We start from the raw sequence: 22,280 nt of genomic DNA on the forward strand, positions 1-22,280 counted from the left end.
ATATCTCGCAATTCTGACTATTTCTCACAATTGTACGTTCATATCTCGCAATTCTGACTATTTCTCACAATTGTACGTTCATATCTCGCAATTCTGACTATTTCTCACAATTGTACGTTCATATCTCGCAATTCTGACTATTTCTCACAATTGTACGTTCATATCTCGCAATTCTGACTATTTCTCACAATTGTACGTTCATATCTCGCAATTCTGACTTTATTTCTCACAATTGCAAGTTTATATCTCGCAATTCTGACTATTTCTCACAATTGTACGTTCATATCTCGCAATTCAGACTTTATTTCTCACAATTGCAAGTTTATATCTAGCAATTCTGACTATTTCTCACAATTGTACGTTCATATCTCGCAATTCTGACTTTATTTCTCACAATTGTACGTTCATATCTCGCAATTCTGACTATTTCTCACAATTGTACGTTCATATCTCGCAATTCTGACTATTTCTCACAATTGTACGTTCATATCTCGCAATTCTGACTTTATTTCTCACAATTGCAAGTTTATATCTCGCAATTCTGACTTTATTTCTCACAACTGTACGTTCATATCTCGCAATTCTGACTATTTCTCACAATTGTACGTTCATATCTCGCAATTCTGACTATTTCTCACAATTGTACGTTCATATCTCGCAATTCTGACTATTTCTCACAATTGTACGTTCATATCTCGCAATTCTGACTTTATTTCTCACAATTGCAAGTTTATATCTCGCAATTCTGACTATTTCTCACAATTGTACGTTCATATCTCGCAATTCTGACTTTATTTCTCACAATTGCAAGTTTATATCTCGCAATTCTGACTATTTCTCACAATTGTACGTTCATATCTCGCAATTCTGACTTTATTTCATACAATTGAGTTTATATCTCGCAATTCTGACTTTTTTTTCACAATTGCAAGTTTATATCTTGCAATTCTGCCTTTATTTCTCACAACTGTAAGTTTATATCTCGCAATTCTGACTTTATTTCTCACAAATGCAAGTTTATATCTCGCAATTCTGTCTTTATTTCTCACAAATGCAAGTTTATATCTCGCAATTCTGACTTTATTTCATACAATTGAGTTTATATCTTGCAATTTTGACTATTTCTCACAACTGCGAGTTTATATCTCACAATTCTGACTTAATTTCTCACAATTGTGAGTTTAGGTCTCGCAATTCTGAATATTTCTCACAATTGTACGTTTATATCTCGCAATTCTGACTTTATTTCTCACAATTGTAGGTTAATATCTCACAATTCTGACTTTATTTCATACAATTGAGTTTATATCTCGCAATTCTGACTTATTTTCACAATTGCAAGTTTATATCTCGCAATTCTGACTTTATTTCTCACAATTGTAGGTTCATATCTCACAATTCTGACTTTTTTTTCACAATTGCAAGTTTATATCTCGCAATTCTGACTATTTCTCACAATTGTACATTTATATCTCGCAATTCTGACTTTATTTCACAATTGCAAGTTTATATCTCGCAATTCTGACTTTATTTCTCACAATTGTGCGTTTATATCTCGCAATTCTGACTATTTCTCACAATTGCAAGTTTATATCTCGCAATTCTGACTATTTCTCACAATTGCAAGTTTATATCTCGCAATTCTGACTATTTCTCACAATTGCAAGTTTATATCTCGCAATTCTGACTATTTCTCACAATTGCAAGTTTATATCTCGCAATTCTGACTTTATTTCTCACAATTGCAAGTTTATATCTCGCAATTCTGACTTTATTTCTCACAATTGCAAGTTTATATCTCGCAATTCTGACTATTTCTCACAATTGTACGTTCATATCTCGCAATTCTGACTTTATTTCTCACAATTGCAAGTTTATATCTCGCAATTCTGACTTTATTTCTCACAATTGCAAGTTTATATCTCGCAATTCTGACTTTATTTCTCACAATTGCAAGTTTATATCTCGCAATTCTGACTATTTCTCACAATTGTACGTTCATATCTCGCAATTCTGACTATTTCTCACAATTGTACGTTCATATCTCGCAATTCTGACTATTTCTCACAATTGTACGTTCATATCTCGCAATTCTGACTATTTCTCACAATTGTACGTTCATATCTCGCAATTCTGACTATTTCTCACAATTGTACGTTCATATCTCGCAATTCTGACTTTATTTCTCACAATTGCAAGTTTATATCTCGCAATTCTGACTATTTCTCACAATTGTACGTTCATATCTCGCAATTCAGACTTTATTTCTTACAATTGTACGTTTATATCTCGCAATTCTGACTTTATTTCATGCAATTGAGTTTATATCTCGCAATTCTGACTTTTTTTTCACAATTGCAAGTTTATATCTCGCAATTCTGACTTTATTTCACAATTGCAAGTTTATATCTTGCAATTTTGACTTTGTTTCTCACAAATGCGAGTTTATATCTTGCAATTTTGACTTTATTTCTCACAATTGCAAGTTTATATCTCGCAATTCTGACTTTATTTCATGCAATTGAGTTTATATCTCGCAATTCTGACTTTTTTTTCACAATTGCAAGTTTATATCTCGCAATTCTGACTTTATTTCACAATTGCAAGTTTATATCTTGCAATTTTGACTTTGTTTCTCACAACTGCGAGTTTATATCTTGCAATTTTGACTTTATTTCTCACAATTGCAAGTTTATATCTCGCAATCCCGACTTTATTTCTCACAATTGCGAGTTTATATCTCACAACTCTGACTTCATTTCTCACAATTGTGAGTTTAGGTCTCGCAATTCTTTAATTCTTGCATTTGAGTTTATGTCTTGAAATTCTGACTTTATTTCTCACAACTGGAGGTTTATATCTCGTAAGTGTGAGTTTATATCACGCAATTCTGACTATTTTTTGCAATTGCGAGTTTATATCTCACAATTTTGACTTTATTTATCGCAAATGGCAGTTTATATCTCGCAATTCTGACCTAATTTCTCATTTGTATCTCACAATTGCAAGTTTATATCACAATTGTGAGTTTATATCACACACTTCTTACTTTATTTCTCGCAATTGTGTTTATATCTTGCAATTTTGACTTAATTTCTTGCAATTGCAAGTTTCTCACAATTCTGACTTTATTTCTTGCAGTTGCAAGTTTAGATCTCGCAATTCTGACTTAATTTCTCATTTGTATCTCACAATTGCAGTTTTAGATCTTGCAATTGTGAGCTTATATCTTGCAATTCTGACTTTATTCCTCACAATTGTGAGTTTATATCTCACAATTTTACATTTTATTTATCGCAATTGCGAGTTTATAACTCACAATTCTGACTTTACTTCTTGCCATTGTGAGTTTATATCTCACAATTCTGACTTTATTTCTCACAATTGTAGGTTCATATCTCACAATTCTGACTTTTTTTCACAATTGCAAGTTTATATCTCGCAATTCTGACTATTTCTCACAATTGTACATTTATATCTCGCAATTCTGACTTTATTTCACAATTGCAAGTTTATATCTCGCAATTCTGACTATTTCTCACAATTGCAAGTTTATATCTCGCAATCCCGACTTTATTTCTCACAATTGCGAGTTTATATCTCACAACTCTGACTTCATTTCTCACAATTGTGAGTTTAGGTCTCGCAATTCTTTAATTCTTGCATTTGAGTTTATGTCTTGAAATTCTGACTTTATTTCTCACAACTGGAGGTTTATATCTCGTAAGTGTGAGTTTATATCACGCAATTCTGACTATTTTTTGCAATTGCGAGTTTATATCTCACAATTTTGACTTTATTTATCGCAAATGGCAGTTTATATCTCGCAATTCTGACCTAATTTCTCATTTGTATCTCACAATTGCAAGTTTATATCACAATTGTGAGTTTATATCACACACTTCTTACTTTATTTCTCGCAATTGTGTTTATATCTTGCAATTTTGACTTAATTTCTTGCAATTGCAAGTTTCTCACAATTCTGACTTTATTTCTTGCAGTTGCAAGTTTAGATCTCGCAATTCTGACTTAATTTCTCATTTGTATCTCACAATTGCAGTTTTAGATCTTGCAATTGTGAGCTTATATCTTGCAATTCTGACTTTATTCCTCACAATTGTGAGTTTATATCTCACAATTTTACATTTTATTTATCGCAATTGCGAGTTTATAACTCACAATTCTGACTTTACTTCTTGCCATTGTGAGTTTATATCTCACAATTCTGACTTTATTTCTCACAATTGTAGGTTCATATCTCACAATTCTGACTTTTTTTCACAATTGCAAGTTTATATCTCGCAATTCTGACTATTTCTCACAATTGTACATTTATATCTCGCAATTCTGACTTTATTTCACAATTGCAAGTTTATATCTCGCAATTCTGACTATTTCTCACAATTGCAAGTTTATATCTCGCAATTCTGACTATTTCTCACAATTGCAAGTTTATATCTCGCAATTCTGACTATTTCTCACAATTGCAAGTTTATATCTCGCAATTCTGACTATTTCTCACAATTGCAAGTTTATATCTCGCAATTCTGACTTTATTTCTCACAATTGCAAGTTTATATCTCGCAATTCTGACTATTTCTCACAATTGTACGTTCATATCTCGCAATTCTGACTTTATTTCTCACAATTGTACGTTTATATCTCGCAATTCTGACTTTATTTCTCACAATTGCAAGTTTATATCTCGCAATTCTGACTTTATTTCTCACAATTGCAAGTTTATATCTCGCAATTCTGACTATTTCTCACAATTGTACGTTCATATCTCGCAATTCTGACTATTTCTCACAATTGTACGTTCATATCTCGCAATTCTGACTATTTCTCACAATTGTACGTTCATATCTCGCAATTCTGACTATTTCTCACAATTGTACGTTCATATCTCGCAATTCTGACTATTTCTCACAATTGTACGTTCATATCTCGCAATTCTGACTATTTCTCACAATTGTACATTCATATCTCGCAATTCTGACTATTTCTCACAATTGTACGTTTAGGTCTCGCAATTCTGACTAATTCTTGCATTTGAGTTTATGTCTTGAAATTCTGACTTTATTTCTCACAACTGGAGGTTTATATCTCGTAAGTGTGAGTTTATATCACGCAATTCTGACTATTTTTTGCAATTGCGAGTTTATATCTCACAATTTTGACTTTATTTATCGCAAATGCCAGTTTATATCTCGCAATTCTGACCTAATTTCTCATTTGTATCTCACAATTGCAAGTTTATATCACAATTGTGAGTTTATATCACACACTTCTTACTTTATTTCTCGCAATTGTGTTTATATCTTGCAATTTTGACTTAATTTCTTGCAATTGCAAGTTTCTCACAATTCTGACTTTATTTCTTGCAGTTGCAAGTTTAGATCTCGCAATTCTGACTTAATTTCTCATTTGTATCTCACAATTGCAGTTTTAGATCTTGCAATTGTGAGCTTATATCTTGCAATTCTGACTTTATTCCTCACAATTGTGAGTTTATATCTCACAATTTTACATTTTATTTATCGCAATTGCGAGTTTATAACTCACAATTCTGACTTTACTTCTTGCCATTGTGAGTTTATATCTCACAATTTTGACTTTATTTCTCATTTGTATCTCGCAATTGCAAGTTTTACATCAGGCAATTCTGACTTAATTTCTCACAATTGCAAATCTGACTTTGTAACTCCCAATTGTGAGTTTTTAAGTTTATAATTCTGACTTTATAACTTGAAAATCTATATGCAGCAATTCTGACTTTTTTTTACATGCAACTGCAAGTTTATATCTTACAATTCTGAGAAAAAAGTCAGAATTGCGAGATATAAACTTGCAATTGCGAGATTTTTTTTTTCCGATTATATCATGCAATTCTGACTTAAAGGTTGTATCAGCGATTTCTAGCCTAAAACATAAAGTGTAAATTTCAGCTGACCTTTCTTCACGATCCGCTCGCTGCTTGCCCCATAAATTGTCTGTGAAAAAAACGCGTCTCTCTGGTCAGCCTAGGGTCCGAGATATGCCAAAAAAAACAATCGGCACTACCAACCTTTCCACAGATAAACAAACAGTGTTCCAACCAATCAGCGTCAGGGGTTTGGTGTTGTGGACTTTCCTACTGGTGCAGGGATGTGAGGGAGGCAGAGCGAAAGTCCACAACACCAAACCCCTGACGCTGATTGGACATTTTGAATTTTCAGTACCTCTCCTGTAAGATTCTGTTCCAGTCTGGTGCCATAGTATATTTTTTCCTATTATCCCCCTCTCCACACACACACATTTTCCCTCCCACACTTAGCAATTCAAAAGTTGTGCCATGCTGCGGACACTCATGTCCAACTCAAAAGTCTTTATTACCCCCTGCCCACCACAATGGTTTGGTTCTTGTGCCAGAGCTTGGTTGGACTAATCTGGGAGAAAAAATGATTTTCATTTTCAGAAAAAATTAAAAGCCGTTCAGTGTAACATGGCTTTGGTAGATCGTCCAAATCAACCTGAAATTCAGCATATCGACACCATATTGCCAAGTAGTCTCTTTTTTTTTTAAAGTTCTCCTGTGAAGACTAGGATGCATATGATATTGTGGTTTCTATCATTTATGTCATTCTTATTCAGGACTCTTTTCACACCTCTCAACACGCTGTACGATTTGAGGTGTCATTCATGTCTGTAGCACAAACAGTACAGTATGAGATAAAAAAAAAAAAACACCAAAGCAGCTGACAAATGCTCAAAATACATCAACCAGACATAAATGACGTCATAAATAAAAACACGCGTTTTAAATCCGTCATCCCTAAAGATCAAACAGCTCCGGAGGTCGGCATAATGTCAGGAAAGTTCTCAGAGTAGTTCTCAGCACTTCAATATTGACTTTGCAAAGCCAGAAGCCTGATTTCATCTCTCAGAGAGAAGCGGCATAAGCCCCCGTGCCCCTGATACAAACACTCCACTGTTTGAAGGTAAGACACATCTGAGGATTTCACAACAACAGAGCCTGGGAGTTTGAAGAGGACCTGCAGGTCACGCAACTCTAAATCTCCTGTTTGTTCTGCACAGGCAAACACTTAAAAAAAGCACTAAAATCTTCCAGCAACCAAACACTGTGACGTGCCTTTCAAGTAGGAAAATCAACGAGAGGTTTGATTTCCTTGGAACGGCAGCAAGTGCCTTTAGATGTGCTTTTAGCTGTCTGCATTATGCGCATGACAATGCTAACGCTGATCACAAAACGAGCCGCAAGGTTCTTGAAAAGAACAACAAACAAAAAGCGCACGTTCAACCTTGAGAAACTGCTGCGACGCACATATTTCGCATAAGAAAGAAGTTCAGATGAGTATCGTTCCAGAATAAATATTATGCTGAATCACCTTTCGCCATTACAAATGAAATCATCAGCTAGACACGACTGCTCGGAGCAATTTGTATTCTGTTGTCCCGCCACCGCGCAGGCCGTTCTCTTGGGGAAACAGGTCATATCTTACCATAGTCAGTGACCGATTTGGGGGCCCTCATCTCTGTGTCTGTATTTCGCTTCTTGTTCTTTGATTTCCAGGCGTGGTACACCTTCAGGCGACGATGAAATTCTTCTCGGCACGCCGCCAACAACTCTATATCTACAAGGGTGAGAGATTACACAGTCAATACTGCACTGTCATGTTTAGAGTTTCACATGATTCTTCATTTTTAAGTGGTCAGGCTCATGAACCATAAACAAGGAACAACTGCTTTAAAGCTTGTCTATGTTTAATTAAAAGTAGACAATAAGATATTGCTAGCTTAAAGGATTAATTCTCTCCTGAATTAAAATGTCCTGATAATTTACTCTAAGATTTAAAATACTCATGTCTTTCTTCAGGTTTTTGAGGAAAATATTCCAGGATGTTTCTCCATATCGTGGACTTCAAAGGGGATCAGTGTGTTGAAGGTCCAAACTGCAGCTTCAAAAGTCTCTACCCAATCCCAGCCGAGGAATAAGGGTCTTATTTAGCAAAACAATCTGTCATTTTCTAAAATGCATGTTTTGCACTAGCTCTGCAATTCTCATATACAACTTTATGTATTACACAATCATGTTGGAAAGGTCACACATAGTTTGTTCTTCATCTGTGTATTTTGGTTCATTTTCTTCTCCAACTTCAAAATCGCCCAACATCAACGATGTTTTTTACCTATAACATCGTTGACTTCCCTTGCAACTTTGCTTTGTAAACAGTGCGTCGGTACTTCCCTCTACGTCACCCTTGACCTTTCCAACGTGAAGTCAAGTTAGTGCAAGATGAGCATTTGTGGTTAAAAAGTATATACATTTTTATTTTCCTTTAGAAAATGACCAACCGTTTTGGTAAATCAGACCCTAATTCCTAGGTTAGGATTGTGTAGAGCCCTTCAAAGTTGCATTGAAACTCTAATTTGGACCTTCAACCCATTGGTTCCCATTGAAGTCCACTACACTCAAATAAAGGTGCTTTACGATGCCATAGAAGAGCCTTTTTTGTTTAAATCACTGGTCTCAAACTCAATTCCTGGAGGGCCACAGCTTTGCACAATTTAGCTCCAAACCTAATCAAAGACACCTGAACCAGCTAATCAAGGTCTTCGGGATTACTAAAAACTTCCGAGCAGGTTGTGAGTTGGAGCTGGTTGGAGTTAAACTCTGTAGAGCTGAGGCCCTCCAGGAATTGAGTTTACGACCTGTAGTTTCAATAAACAACTTAAACATCTGAAGAACCTTTCTGTTTCACAAAAGGTTCTTTGTGGTGAAAGAAGGTTCTTCAGGTTATAAAAAGGAAGAAAGAGATAGTTCTTTAAAAATCCTTTGACTGAATGGTTCTTTGTGAAACCAAAAATGGTTCTTCTATGGCATCGCTGTGAAGAACCTTTTAAAGCACCAAGAGTGTATATGGAGAAAAATCCTGGAATGTTTTCCTCAAAAACCTTAATATCTTTTCAACTGAAGAATGAAAGACATGAACATCTTGGATGACATGGGGGTGAGTAAATTATCAGGAAGTTTTAAGCTTTTAAAATCTGTACAGTATGTCTTTCCATCTCCAATAGAATACAAAATTAGAGGTTTATCAGAATGTCTTAGCTCAGGGGTGTCCAAACATGTTCCTGGCAAGCCACTGCTCTGCAGAGTTTAGCTCCAATCTGATTAAACACAACTGAATCAAAATAACCAAAGTCTTCAGACTCAAATGTGTTGGAGCAAAACTCTCCAAGAGCAGGATTGAACACCCCTGTCACAGCTGCTGTTTTTCATACAATAAAGTGAATATTTATAGGGAATGTCAAGTTCCCAAAAAGTATTATAATAAAAGCAGTCCACATGACTTGTGCACTATATTCACTATAGTTATTATTCAAGTTATACGGCAGCTTTGAGTAATGCCCTCAGGCAGATCCTCAAATCTCTTTAGTGAACGTGCATATTCAAGCTTTGAATATTCATGACCACAAAGTAGAGCTACTTCAGAAGGGTAATCATTGAACAACAACAAAGAATAGTCTTATATCGTACTTTTTGGTCCTTATGGCCCATAATCACTGACTACTAGGGGGCAGCCCTACAAAATACAATGAGAAGAGGTTTGGTCAACCAAAATTTCATTAGCCACTTAGTTGCAGAAAAAAAATCCACAGGAATTTGTAAAGTCACGCAGTCCTTGATGGACAGATCGTTAATGGCTGGTCTATGTGGTAATCCAAACGCTCACCTATCCTTCACTGACCTCAAATATGGATTTTAATCTGAAATATGCAAAGTAGTAGCAACTTTACATTGCTAATGTTAACCTAGAAAAATGTGTGCTATTCAAGTGTTTGTATGGAGTGTGGAAACTAAATAGTAGTGTGCTCATTGCATGACAGATGGAGGCGCTGGTGCAGTCACTTGCTCTTAAAATACTCTGTCATTTTTGGTCATACAGATAAGTAATACATCTTTCGAATCTGTAAAGATTCGAAATTTGTGTGTGCTCTGAATAGCAATAAAATGTTGCGCTTTTGCAAAAAAAAATGAAAGCAAGCAGGATGCGGTTTCTGCTGACTTGGTCTCTTTTAAGCCGAAAACAAAGAAAGCACTAGTTTATCAATAAATTAATAAAATGTTAATGTAGACTCCTTGCTGTTTTTCCCTGACACATTCATACTTTTAATATCTGCCACTGCTGGCAAGCTTTGTTGTGTGCTTGAGCGCTTATTAGGCTATGTAGGCAATTAAATGATTATTATTATGATTTATATGGTTTATTAATAAACATATGACTAACAGTTGATTAATGCTTAAAATGTTGACTAGAAAAATCTTTAGTCGAGGGCAGCCCTAGTATTTTGTTGTTCTGTGGAAAAGAGCAGACAGAACATTCTGCCAAGCATCTGATTATTAGTTAATTATGACATAATTCATTTTGGCGTGAATTATTCCTTTGAGTCAAGACAAAAATTAAACCAACATGACAGACCAGAAAGCCAGTAAAGCACAAAAGGAGTGAAGTCTTTGTGATTAATGGTTCAACCTGCATAAAAGACAAATAAATATATCTGCAAATAAAAAGCAAGCTACAAAATCAGTCACTCTGAAAAAGCTGCACTCTCATCATCCCCATCATAGTAGTTTTCCATCTTCAAAATATTACATGCTACTCCCTCGATCTTCAAAAATATTACATATCAGTCTCCAATTTCCAAAATGACATGCTTTTTGACATGAACAGCTTCAGGTGAGCAGGAAGTTCTGCGATCAGATCGAGGGAGCTGATTGCTCTTACCACAGGAGGTGTTGATGGCGTCTCGCAGCTCAGCGTACTTCCACTTGCTCAGGTCGTACTTCTTCACCCCAGCTGCTACCTTGTTGGCCTGCACCTGCGCACCCCTGAAATTGCACAGAGGAGGAACAATTTTGAGTTTTTCTTAGTATCATATTTCTTCGTAGGCAAAGGTTCTGATCCATCTCCTAAGCTCCTGCTACCAGCTGCTAAACGTTCCCTAGGCCACAGCACAATCAGATGATTAATTGGCCTTCTGCTTATGTGGAGATACATTCTCTCAGAAACGTGTAATGACATGGAAATAGCACGGATCATGCCAAATTAACACCTCACTGAGCAAATTAGATGCAGCCTTGGCAACACTGAGCTGTAACAGTGAGGGTGGTTAATGGCGGTTAACGATGGTTAATGGTGAGCGAGGGAGAGGCCACACGTGAGCTCTGCGAGGGTTTTTGCAATCTTGACTCCCACAGTGCAGAGAGCTCTAAGCCAATCAGAGCATGGATTGTCTTCTTCTTTACTAAACACGCACAAGATTTGTGAGGAGTCTGTAGAGCAATGGCAAAAACATCACCACCCTGATTGTGATCCTAATGGCACCACTAAATACAATACAATTACAAGGCTTGGGTACAATGTGATCACGACTGTTAGCATGTGGATTTCTGATATGGTTTTAGGTGGTCCTGGGTGGCTGAAGAAATAAACAAATAAAAAAATGAAAAACTGGGATGTACATTTGGTAATACCACTGTCACAGTCTAATTAGTCTTTTTGTGCAGAGAGCTATAGAGCAGTGTTGTTTTCGTCAACGATGACGATGACGAAATCATTTCGTTGACGCCACTTTTTTTCATGACGATAACGAGACGATGACGAGATAAAAATGGCTCGTTGATGACTAAAACATGACGAGACGTGTGTGAGTTTTCGTTGACGAGATGAGAATAGACGAAAATGTTAGTGGGTGGTCCGTCAGACGTTTAAAATGCATGACATTTCTGCTTATTGTGCATGCCAATTAAAACCTAAAAAGTATCTGCCACTATGGCAAGCCGTTTTAACATTAAATACTCTTTGTCATACTTGTATGGCAAGCATTTTAGCATTCTATCCATGTTTGGTTACGCCCACCACCTGGCGTGCAGCGCACAACGTGCTCAACACGTCACATTGTTGTCACTCAGACAGACAGACGATTAACCATGATGGCGGCAGTTTGCACACAGGGTGATCACAAACGGCGAGAGGACCTATGGGTGTATTTCAAATATATGTCTTTTATGTCTAAAACCATTCCTTCATTATTGTAATTATTGGTGAAAATAGTCGATCCGGAAGCTCACATTGTGTTGAACTACAGATCTGCTATTTTCACAACTTATAAGTGACACTACCCAACAGCAAAATACTTACTGACCTACATTAATTTGTTAAAAGACCACTTTTCCCCCCTTTTTTGACTAAAACTAGACTAAAACCTTTTTGACTTTTCGTCGACTAAAATTGGACTAAAACTATCACATATAGAAGTGACTAAAATTTGACTAAAACTAATAAGCATTTTAGTCCAAAAGACTAAGACTAAATCTAAGATGGTTGTCAAAAACAACACTGCTATAGAGTTTGTTATTTAAACTGACCAAACGCATCCAAATTTAGCTGTTTTAAAAGTAGACAATTGAAAATAGAAATTCAAAGTAAATCCAATTTAATGAGGTAACATTTTACGTGCAAAGCTGTGCTAGTGCAAACAAGCCTGTGCATGAGGAGAGAAATATTCAACCATTTAAATGGATACAAACTAGATGTGTTTTAAGAAAATGTCAGTGCTGTTTGCTCATGACAAACTGGTTGTGAGTAGTTTCCAGGGCAATATGTGTTTGCTAAGGTGTTCTGAGAAGTTTCTAAAGGGAATCCCAGGTATTAAGACTTGTATGGCCTTGTAAGACTTGTAATATAAATGTAAATAGTGGCTCTTACTGAAATACGTAGTAGAAAACCATGACAGATTTACGTTAAAGATTTAATCCACAATCCATGTTTTGTACATATTTTGGACTATGGGGGCACCATTATTGCGATGACGTGAAATGGTTGCACTCTGTGAGCTACTGCTACTACATGTTGCTATTAACTCGGAAAATAAAATACTGATGCGATGCCCACAGCTACCGAAAGAGCCAACAGATGGTGATGGATATAAGTGTAGGCTTAAACCAAATGCTAAACTATCAATTTTCTCCACATGGAGTCTAAACGCCCCTAGATACTGAGTGAAATCCACACTGAGAAACTCTTCAATGGCTGTGGTGTCATGACAAGCATCGGCATGTTTACATCCTGCCAGGATGGCTTCTAGCATTTCTTGTCTCTGTCATTTGTAAGCTCATTCAGTAGCTGTGGTCTACTAAAAGCTTCAAAGGCATCAGGGCTAAAGTGGAGAGAACAAAGACGCAGGTCTTTAGGAAGTTTTTTTTTTTTTTGCCCACAGGAATTTTCCCATTCTTTTCTCCTCTTGTCGCTAGGAAAGCAGTGAAGACTTACATCGCTACTCTTGTTGCCCTTAGGCTGAATCTTACAACCAAAAGCCACACAATGTGGTAAAAATAGCAACATACAAGTCTTAATAGTAGGTAGTATAGACATTGTTAAAACAGTCCATGTGTCATCAGTGGTTCAACCGTAATGTTATGAAGCAACCAGAATACTTTTTGTGCACACAAAAAAAACTAAAGTACAGATGTGTCATGGTACTCTCATTATCACGCATCTACGACTGACACGGAAGAGAAGAAATTGTTGAACAAAGTCGTTATTTTTCTTTTCTTTGCACACAAAAAGTATTCTCTTAAATTTATAACATTACGGTTGAACCACTGATGTCACATGGACTATTTTAATGACTATTTTAGTCCTTTCTGGACCTTGAATGTGTCAGTTGTGTTGCCGTCTATGCAGGCTCAGAAAGCTCTCGGATTTCATCAAATATACCTTAATTTGTGTTCGGAATATGAACGAAGGTCTTACAGGTTTGGAATGACTTGAGGGTGAGTAATTAATGACAGCATTTTCATTCTATTAGCGTGTTATTGGGGTGTTCTGGGTAGTTGCTGTGACTTTCTGTGACTCAGGTCCCTTCTATGTGATTTTCTTTTACAGCCTGATCTGAATTTGTCCTAAACCTCAAACCCCAAGTATAATGGTGTGAGGAATAATAACGATGCTATGATAAGCACTGCTAATGAAGAACTCTGATAACCTTACGTGAGATTGTTGTTTGATTAGGTGACTTCAATAACAGGCTCATAATTCCCATCCTACTTAAGAAAGACCTGCAATCTACCGAGCCAAATCACTTCCACAGAAGACAATTATTCTAGTACTCGAGGCCAAGATTCTAAAGTCATAAAGTGATGTCACCCCACAGCCTTAAAGCAAACTTTCTCATATAAAAGCAGTGACAGGAGTCCCAGAAGAGACGGAGGGCTGTCAGTGTGAGCGGTGAGTGTGTGTCTGGGAGGAGCTCTTGCATGGCTGAACATGGTGACACTGGATGTAGGGACACTCTGTCGACTCTGACAGCTGTGAAGAGCAAAGCTGCTTAACGTAGACCCTGCGAGAGAAGTCACTGAACCAGCAACCCTGCTGATTAACCCACTCATACAGGTGTAAGCGGAGTGCTAACACAAACACACAGAGGAACAGAAAAGAAATGTCTACACTAGTGCTGGGGAAGCTACTCATAACTACAATCAAGCAAGCATTAAAAAAAGTAATTACTACATTACAAACTAATACCAAAAAGTACTGAACTAACAGTTGAGGTCAAAAGTTTACATTCCCCTTTCAGAATCTGCAAAATGTTAATTATTTTACCAAAATAGGAGGGATAATACAAAATGCATGTTATTGTTTATGTAGTACTGACCTGAATAAGATATTTCACATAAAAGATGTTTACATACAGTCCACAAGAGAAAACAACAGTTGAATTTAGAAAAATGACCCGTTCAAAAGCTTACATCCCCTTGATTCTTAATACTGTGTTTATACCTGAGTAATCCACAGCTGTGTTTTTTTTTTTTTTTTTTTTTTTTTTTTTAATTTAACAATAGTTCACGAGTCCCTTGTTTGTCCTGAACAGTTAAACTGCCTGCCATTCTTAAGAAAAATCCTTCAGGTCCCACACATTCTTTTGTATTTGAAACCTTTCCAACAATGACTGTATTTTGAGATCCATCTTTTTATACTGAGGATAACTGATGGACTCATATGCAACTATTACAGAAGGTTCAAATGCTCCAGAAGGAAAACCATGCATTAAGAGCTGGGGGTGAAAACGTTTGCACAGAATGGAGATGTGTACATTTTTCTTATTTTGCCTAAATATCTTTTTTTTTTTTTTTAGCCCTGCCCTTTAGAAGCTACAGAATATAGTTACATGTTTCCCAGGAGTTAAATTAAGTTAAATTTACCCTAATATTCAAATTTAAAAAGTTTTCACCCCCAGCTCTTAATGCATTGTTTTTCCTTCTGAAGTATCAGTGAGCGTTTGAACCTTCTGTAAGTTGCATATGAGTCCTTCAGTTGTCCTCAATGTGAAAAGATTGATGTCAAATCATACAGTCATTGTTGGTAAGAGTTCAAATACACAAAAACGCTGAAAAAAAACAAAAAAATTGTGGGACCTGAATTTTTCAGAAGAAATGAACAACTATCACTAAACAAAAAAAACAAAAAAAAAACAGCTGTGAATCAACAGTGTTAAGAATCAAGCGTATGTAAATTTTTGAACGGGGTCATATTTATAAATTCAACTATTATGTGAATGTCTTTTATGTGAAATATCTTATTCAGTTCAGTACTAAATAAAAAATAACATGCATTTTGTATGATCCGTTATATTTTGGTAAAATAATGAACATTTAACACAAGAATTGCATACACAGGTGTATGTAAACTTTTGACCTCAACTGTATATTGTTACAAAAGATTTCTAATTTCATATAAATGCTGTTTCTACTAAAAATATTAATAAGTGCCACCATTTTCTAGACTGATAAGTAAACAAAAGTGTCTGAGGCTGCATTTTGCCATAATCTGTTTGCCGTTGTCATTTGGTTTGATATTTTATGCAAAGCAATGACATTCATACATTTTAAGCACTGCTTAAAGCTTTCAGCAACTACAGCATTCAGCAGAAAATAGAATATGTAAAATTCTGCAACTGAACTGTGCAAACTAAATCTCTAAAATTATTATTATATAAATATAAGTAGAGTTAGTAGCACCATTGCTTCTGCTTACTCGCTTGCTTACTCCACAGAACTGGTAAACTGCCATATGGGGCATTTCCTAAGTGATGTGTAGAGAAAACCAAACAGGCTGATTTTTTATTGTGACAGATTTCCTTCTGCTATAAGCTAATTGAAACTGATGACTCCAGATGACAGCACAAGGAGAATCATTAACATGCTGCAACAAAATTCTCTCTCCCTTTAAAGCGACCCTTTTCAGTAAACACTAAGACGTAAACCTAGTTTCTTTCTCAAGTACCATCATCCAGAGTTGAAAATGTTCATGGTGAGAGCTTGAGACATGCATAAATCTAATATATATTGCGAGGCAACATAAGTAAATGGAAATAGGGTTGTTGAGCTCCAAGCACAAACAGAAAAAGGAAATAAAAACGAAATGGATCAATACCTATAAGAGACTCCTAAAACTTTTACATTTTCTGAGGAAAACATGAGTGGTGCTTGAGTGTAAAGAAAAATTGATGCCACAACACTTGAGTGTTTTGAGTGGCATATACATTGTATATTGTGTTCTACCTTAAGTGCTTTAAAAGTTTTCTTTGCGTACAAAAAGTATTCTCACAGCTTCATAAAATTATGGTTGAACCACTGATGTCACATGAACCATTTTAAAGAGCAGGTCATATGTTTGTAAGTACGACTGATACGTTATGTGTACATTTTCAAGTATCAAATTTTTTGTGCTAATATGTGATGTATACATAGTGCAGCTTTAGGTTTCCAGGTAAACCACAAAATTACTTTTACTGAAATAGTTCTGATAATTCTCTGTGAACCCACTATTTCCTAAGAATGTTTCAATTAACGTAGACTGGCGTGGTTATAAGTACTTTGTTGAATAACAAAGAAAGTAACTTAGAAATTCTTTGGTTTAAAACTGTATTGTTTCATCAGTTTCCGACAGCACTCGGCTAACATATCCACCATTATTGTTTTGTTAAGTGTTTACAGTTTAGCAGCTAAACTTTAGCTGTGGGCATGATTCGCTTGCATAAGTGTTCAACAAAATGTTTTTGTCATTATTTTAAGAACAGATTGGAGCACTATATTATTGTTTTGTGTAAAAGTGCATGCTCAGGGTTGCCAAGTTTTTACAACAAAACACACAGAATTGCTACCAAAAACTAGCCCAATGACATTTCGAGGGCGGTCACCCATTAAAAATTGCATTCTGGGGTCTAAAATACATGCTTTTTGTCAGGGTTCCCCTGGTTAATTCGCATTCCTGGGCTAAATATGACGCTACTGGGGTCGCTTCAACCCGAGACGTCATAAACCAGCACACATTTGGCAACGCAATCACAATAGAGACAGAGCACAGACTTTGTATTGTGGGATGCTGACTCCTTGTCATTTCTGATTTATAACAAAAAAACAGAACAATGTCTAAAAGCTGTTATGTCACAAGGTGTACATTAAACAAGATAAAAAACACAAAACTACATTTAAGCTGTCGACCCCCAAAAAATGTGTGTTTAAGGGCATAAATAGATGTAGATGTCAGGTTATTTCACGTTGGGCCATTCAGTTGGATCATTTCTCCAACAAAAGGAAGGTAAGGAAAAGGAGCACTGACATAGACCAATACAATTTAGTTTCTTAATATATCTCTGTTTCCCCCTCTCGTAAGCATGGTTTTTAGATTATGACACATGTCGCTCTGTCTCTATAGGCTTGGACAGCTGACCAATCAGAGCAGAGTAGGCTTATGGAACGGAGCGGTTTACAGATATTATGCTCAAAGCTGGTTCAAAAGAACTCTTTCGAAATCATTGACAAATTACTCAATGATAAATGTGTATTCTGAGAACATCACATTTTCTGACCTTAGATGCATTTAAACCTGTTGTAGGGGTCTCCAACACAATATTAGGACACTTTAAAAAAAAAACTTTACTGGGCCTTGAATGTGTCAGTTGCTTTGTTCTCTGTGCAAGGTCAAGAAAAGTCTCAGATTTAATCAAAAATATCTTAATTCAAGTTTCGAAGATGAACGAAGGTCATTTTTGGGTGAGCTATCCCTTTAATAAAACTGTAATTGGACAACGCCTTGCAGGAAAAAAAACAGGGATGTGATTTTTCCGGCTTAATCCGGAATTCCGGATTTTTCGACCTGAAAATGTGACCTATGTCACGTATTTGCGACCGTTCGCAAATGGCATATGGCGAAGTATGATTGGTCAGATCACCTGTCAATCAAGCTCCCTGCTGCGCAGTGTAAGTTACCTCAGTTGCTCTCGCGCTACAGTGGTATCATGACAAGAACATCGCCGGATCGGATGATCTGGGTATGTATTATTGCTTGTGTCTATATATAACCTATAAGTTACTAATTTGACTTTGTTGTCGATTGATTAGATGATCGATTTTGAGTGATTTTCCACAATGGCAGGATGTTTAAGCTGCATTAACATTAACTTACTTGTATTTGCTAGCTATTACGGATGCTCATTTCGGTTAATTTTCCCAACTGACAACCGCAAGTCATTATCCGATTATTAACCGTTAACTGATAAGATGGTAAGTTAACACTTTTCAATAAGGTTCATTCAGCGCTGTCGCTCCCACCACGCACTGTGTGTAGGGTACCGAGTGCTGAGGGGGCACCAAAAAATAGTCTAATGAAAAATCAATAATTCTATTTTAATTATTATATTAAATATATAGCTCACTGAATCTGATGGCCGCAAATAGTTTCTCCCGGAATCTAGAGCGAGGGAGTGAGTGCGAGACCGCGTAGCGCGTGCATGACAGAGGGAGAGAGAGCAAGAGACCGCGCGTGTGTGCCTCATGAAGCACATGTAAGACAAACTCTACATTATCCCGCTTATTACATGGGTACCTACAAAATAAATCAATAATTTGACACAAAAATGTTCTTGTCACGATACCACTGTAGCGCGAGAGCGACTGAGGTAACTTACACTGCGCAGCAGGGAGCTTGATTGACAGGTGATCTGACCAATCATACTTCGCCGTATGCCATTTGAGAACGGTCGCAAATACGTGACATAGGTCACATTTTCCGGGTTGAAAAATACGGAATTCCGGATTAAGACGGAAAAATCACATCCCTGAAAAAAGAAGTTCTGTGTCCTCAGTTTCACTGGTTCACGCTCCATTTCTGTTGGAAAATACAAATCTACAAATAAACCACGTGCTTGGTCTCTATTCAATCTAAGAGCTCCAAGAAAAGAATGTATTCATGTACTCTATGAAGTATTTAGGTAAATATCAAAACTAAGAATTAGCCTATTGTTTACTGTGACTTTCTATGAGTAATCCTCAATCTAGGTTGTGGTGAGATTAGCGGAACAGGATGTGATTGTGGGTGAGTGTGGTTAGATTAAATGAAGTGGAAAATCAAGGGGGAAAAAGAGAGGCCTTTTCTAGGTCTTACATCTCTGTGAAGAACCAAACACCTGCGGTACCGTCACTGGAGGAGAGAGGAAGCACAAAAAAAAAAGAGGCTTGGATGACAACACGGTCTTCTCAGCACCCAGTTAGCATGTGTAATAACAGCAGAACAGCCTTTTATTTTATTATACATAAAGTAGGAACAGGCGACACTTCTTTGTCCACTTCCATTAACTAAATGAAATATGACTCTCAGTGCTGCACCGCAGGCGTCTCGTGTTTCTGTTTACCTGCTTTTGTAGACACACGAGTTGGCCGCTGTAAAAATGATTCATGGCATTTATGTAACGCTGTCTGGCAGAACCTTGTTCTTTGTTTGTTGTTCTGTCGCCATACAGGCTCTTTTCAGATGGAAATCTCCATATAAAAATATCTGCGATTTATGTGCGTTTTATGAATGGTAACCAGGGCACAACCCGGCGTGGAGTCTTCCTTTGTTTGATTTCACCCGGTGACGCTGTTTGAGACGTCGACTTTATTATTTTATTATGGTCTGTGAGTGTGCTTGAGTGCGTACCTGCGCAAGCTGGGGTCCATTTGAGCTTCATCTTGGATGAGTTCTGCCTCGCTCTGAGCAATCCTCATGGCCAACTCTCTGTCCCTCCTCTCCTGCTCCAACATGGTCTGCCTCTGAGTCTCTTCCTCCCGCTCCAATGCCAGCTGCATCTCAAGTTCAGCCTGGAACAAACATACATTCCCACAAATCAATAATACGCACACACACACAATCTCAACACCTTCGGCACTTGCCACACCTGTGCCTTCTTTCAGTTCCAAGTGGATGGCAACACACAGAGACCCAAGCATACAAATGGGTGCCGGCGGGGGTGCCGACAGTAATGACTACATATTTGAGCTCAGAGCACTGAACTGTGGTGGGCCAAAGAAGAATCCCAATGAGTTTGACACTATCCCTTTTAAAAAAAGACTTTTGGATGCTTATTTGCTGGTGTCCTCAAGCAAAACTGTCTTTGTGGACAATTCTCACTACACAGATGCTGATTGATTTGCTCAATTTTGTTGGTGAGCAGCTAGCTAGACTAGTTCCAAACCAGAATTAACCAGTAAAACCCAGTCTGGAGCCCATTAAATGGTTTGACATACACAGTTCCCGCAGTCAAGCAGCACTGCAAAAATGCTTTTCTTGCTTAATTTTTTTGTCGTGTTTCCAGCCAAAATATCAAAATTCTTAAATCAAAAAGGATTTTCTAGACAAATAAAAATTAGTCATGTTTTCAGAAAAAACAAGTAAAAATTAAGTGTTTTTTTTTTGTGTGAAAAAAGCTAAATAATCTGCCAATCAGGTAAGAAATATAATCTTGTTTTTCTGTATGAAATAACAGATTTTTTTTTTTTGCTTACCCCATTGGCAGATTATTTAGAATGTTCTAAGCAAAAAAAATCACTTAATTTTGACTTGTTTTTTCTGAAAACAAGAAAATAATTTTTACTTGTCTAATTTTAGATTTAAGAATTTTTAGATATTTTGTCTTGGAAACAAGACAAAAAATCTAAGTAAGAAAGTAAGTATTAAACAAGAAAGTAACAATCAATTATACAAACTTCAAAAATGAGGCAAATCCAAAATTATGTAGCTGTAGCAAGACAATAGTGTTATTAGCATTATTCAGCTCCAAACAGTTCAATGTTGGTTCAGTTCAGTTCAATAACTGTGTAAAATAATTAATTATAAAAAAAGCTTAATTAGCGATAAGCACTTGAAGTGGGTGATATGACAAAACAATAACGGTAACAATATTTATCACAATATAGTTATTTTTGCTTCTTTATATCATCAAAATTGTTAATAATATATAATTCTCAAAACACTATATTCTTCACTGTGTAAATGGAATATATATTTCTTCTTTCTAAAGTTAACAAAGTGATTCAGTCAAGAGCAGTGAGAGATTTTCTTTCTTTTGTTGCTTTGATTAACATGAATACAGCAAGAATATAAGACTGCCGTCACTTTAAGAGCTGCCCATATCCAATATACTGTTACATGTGTTTTCTTTCTCATCCGTTTGCTTTCACTTACAACCTAAATTATTGTGTTTAAGAGGATACTTGCAAACACAGGCATTTTGACAAATACAGGTGTGTATTTAACCGTTTAAGGCCTATAAAGCGTCAAACATAACTATGTTCAATACTCCCATGCTCTGTGAGCACCGTCTTCACATGCGCGCACCTCTCTGACAAAGCTCAGAAACAGTTTCTCATACAGTGCGCACATATAGCAAATTCCATTTCGCTGCTGATTTTGCTTTAACAGCTTAAAATCACTTGCTTATAAATTGTAATGTTCAAAAAATGCGTGCAAACGATACACTTTCTTAGTTTACTTAGTATTTTTGTCTTGTTTCTAGTCAAAATATCTAAAATGTCTTAAATTAAGAGGCATTTGCTAGATAACATATTTAATCTAGAAACAATACACTGCAAAAAATGCTTTTCTTACTTAGATTTTTTTTGTCTTGTTTCAATCCAAAATATCAAACAATTCTTAAATTAAGAAAGATTCTCTAGACAAGTAAAAATCATTTTCTTGTTTTCAGAAAAAAATAAGTTAAAATTAAGTGCTTTTTTGGTTGAAACAAGCTAAATAATCTGCCAGTGGGGAAAGAAAAGTAATCTTGTTTGAAATAAGAATTTTTTGCTTAGCCCATCGGCAGATTATTTAGCTCGTTTCAACCAAAAAAGCACTTAATTTTAACTTATTTTTGCTAAAAACAAGACAAACAAAATC

General features: G+C 36.3%; 1 protein-coding gene across 1 annotated transcript in view; it reads right to left on the bottom strand.

Moving 5' to 3' along the window:
- Positions 1–6,881: 6,881 nt before the first annotated feature.
- LOC141295397 (unconventional myosin-VI-like) overlaps positions 6,882–22,280 on the bottom strand; it is an 86,010-nt gene continuing 70,611 nt past the window's right edge. Inside the window, exons 28-31 of the mRNA XM_073826603.1 lie at positions 20,046–20,206; positions 10,791–10,894; positions 7,503–7,634; positions 6,882–7,069 (exon numbers count right to left, since the gene is read on the bottom strand). Of these exons, the coding sequence (XP_073682704.1) occupies positions 6,882–7,069; positions 7,503–7,634; positions 10,791–10,894; positions 20,046–20,206 (585 nt within the window). The remainder of the gene's footprint in view (positions 7,070–7,502; positions 7,635–10,790; positions 10,895–20,045; positions 20,207–22,280) is intronic.

Source organism: Garra rufa, chromosome 21 (genome assembly GCF_049309525.1).
Source record: "Garra rufa chromosome 21, GarRuf1.0, whole genome shotgun sequence".
Lineage (NCBI taxonomy): Eukaryota > Metazoa > Chordata > Actinopteri > Cypriniformes > Cyprinidae > Garra > Garra rufa.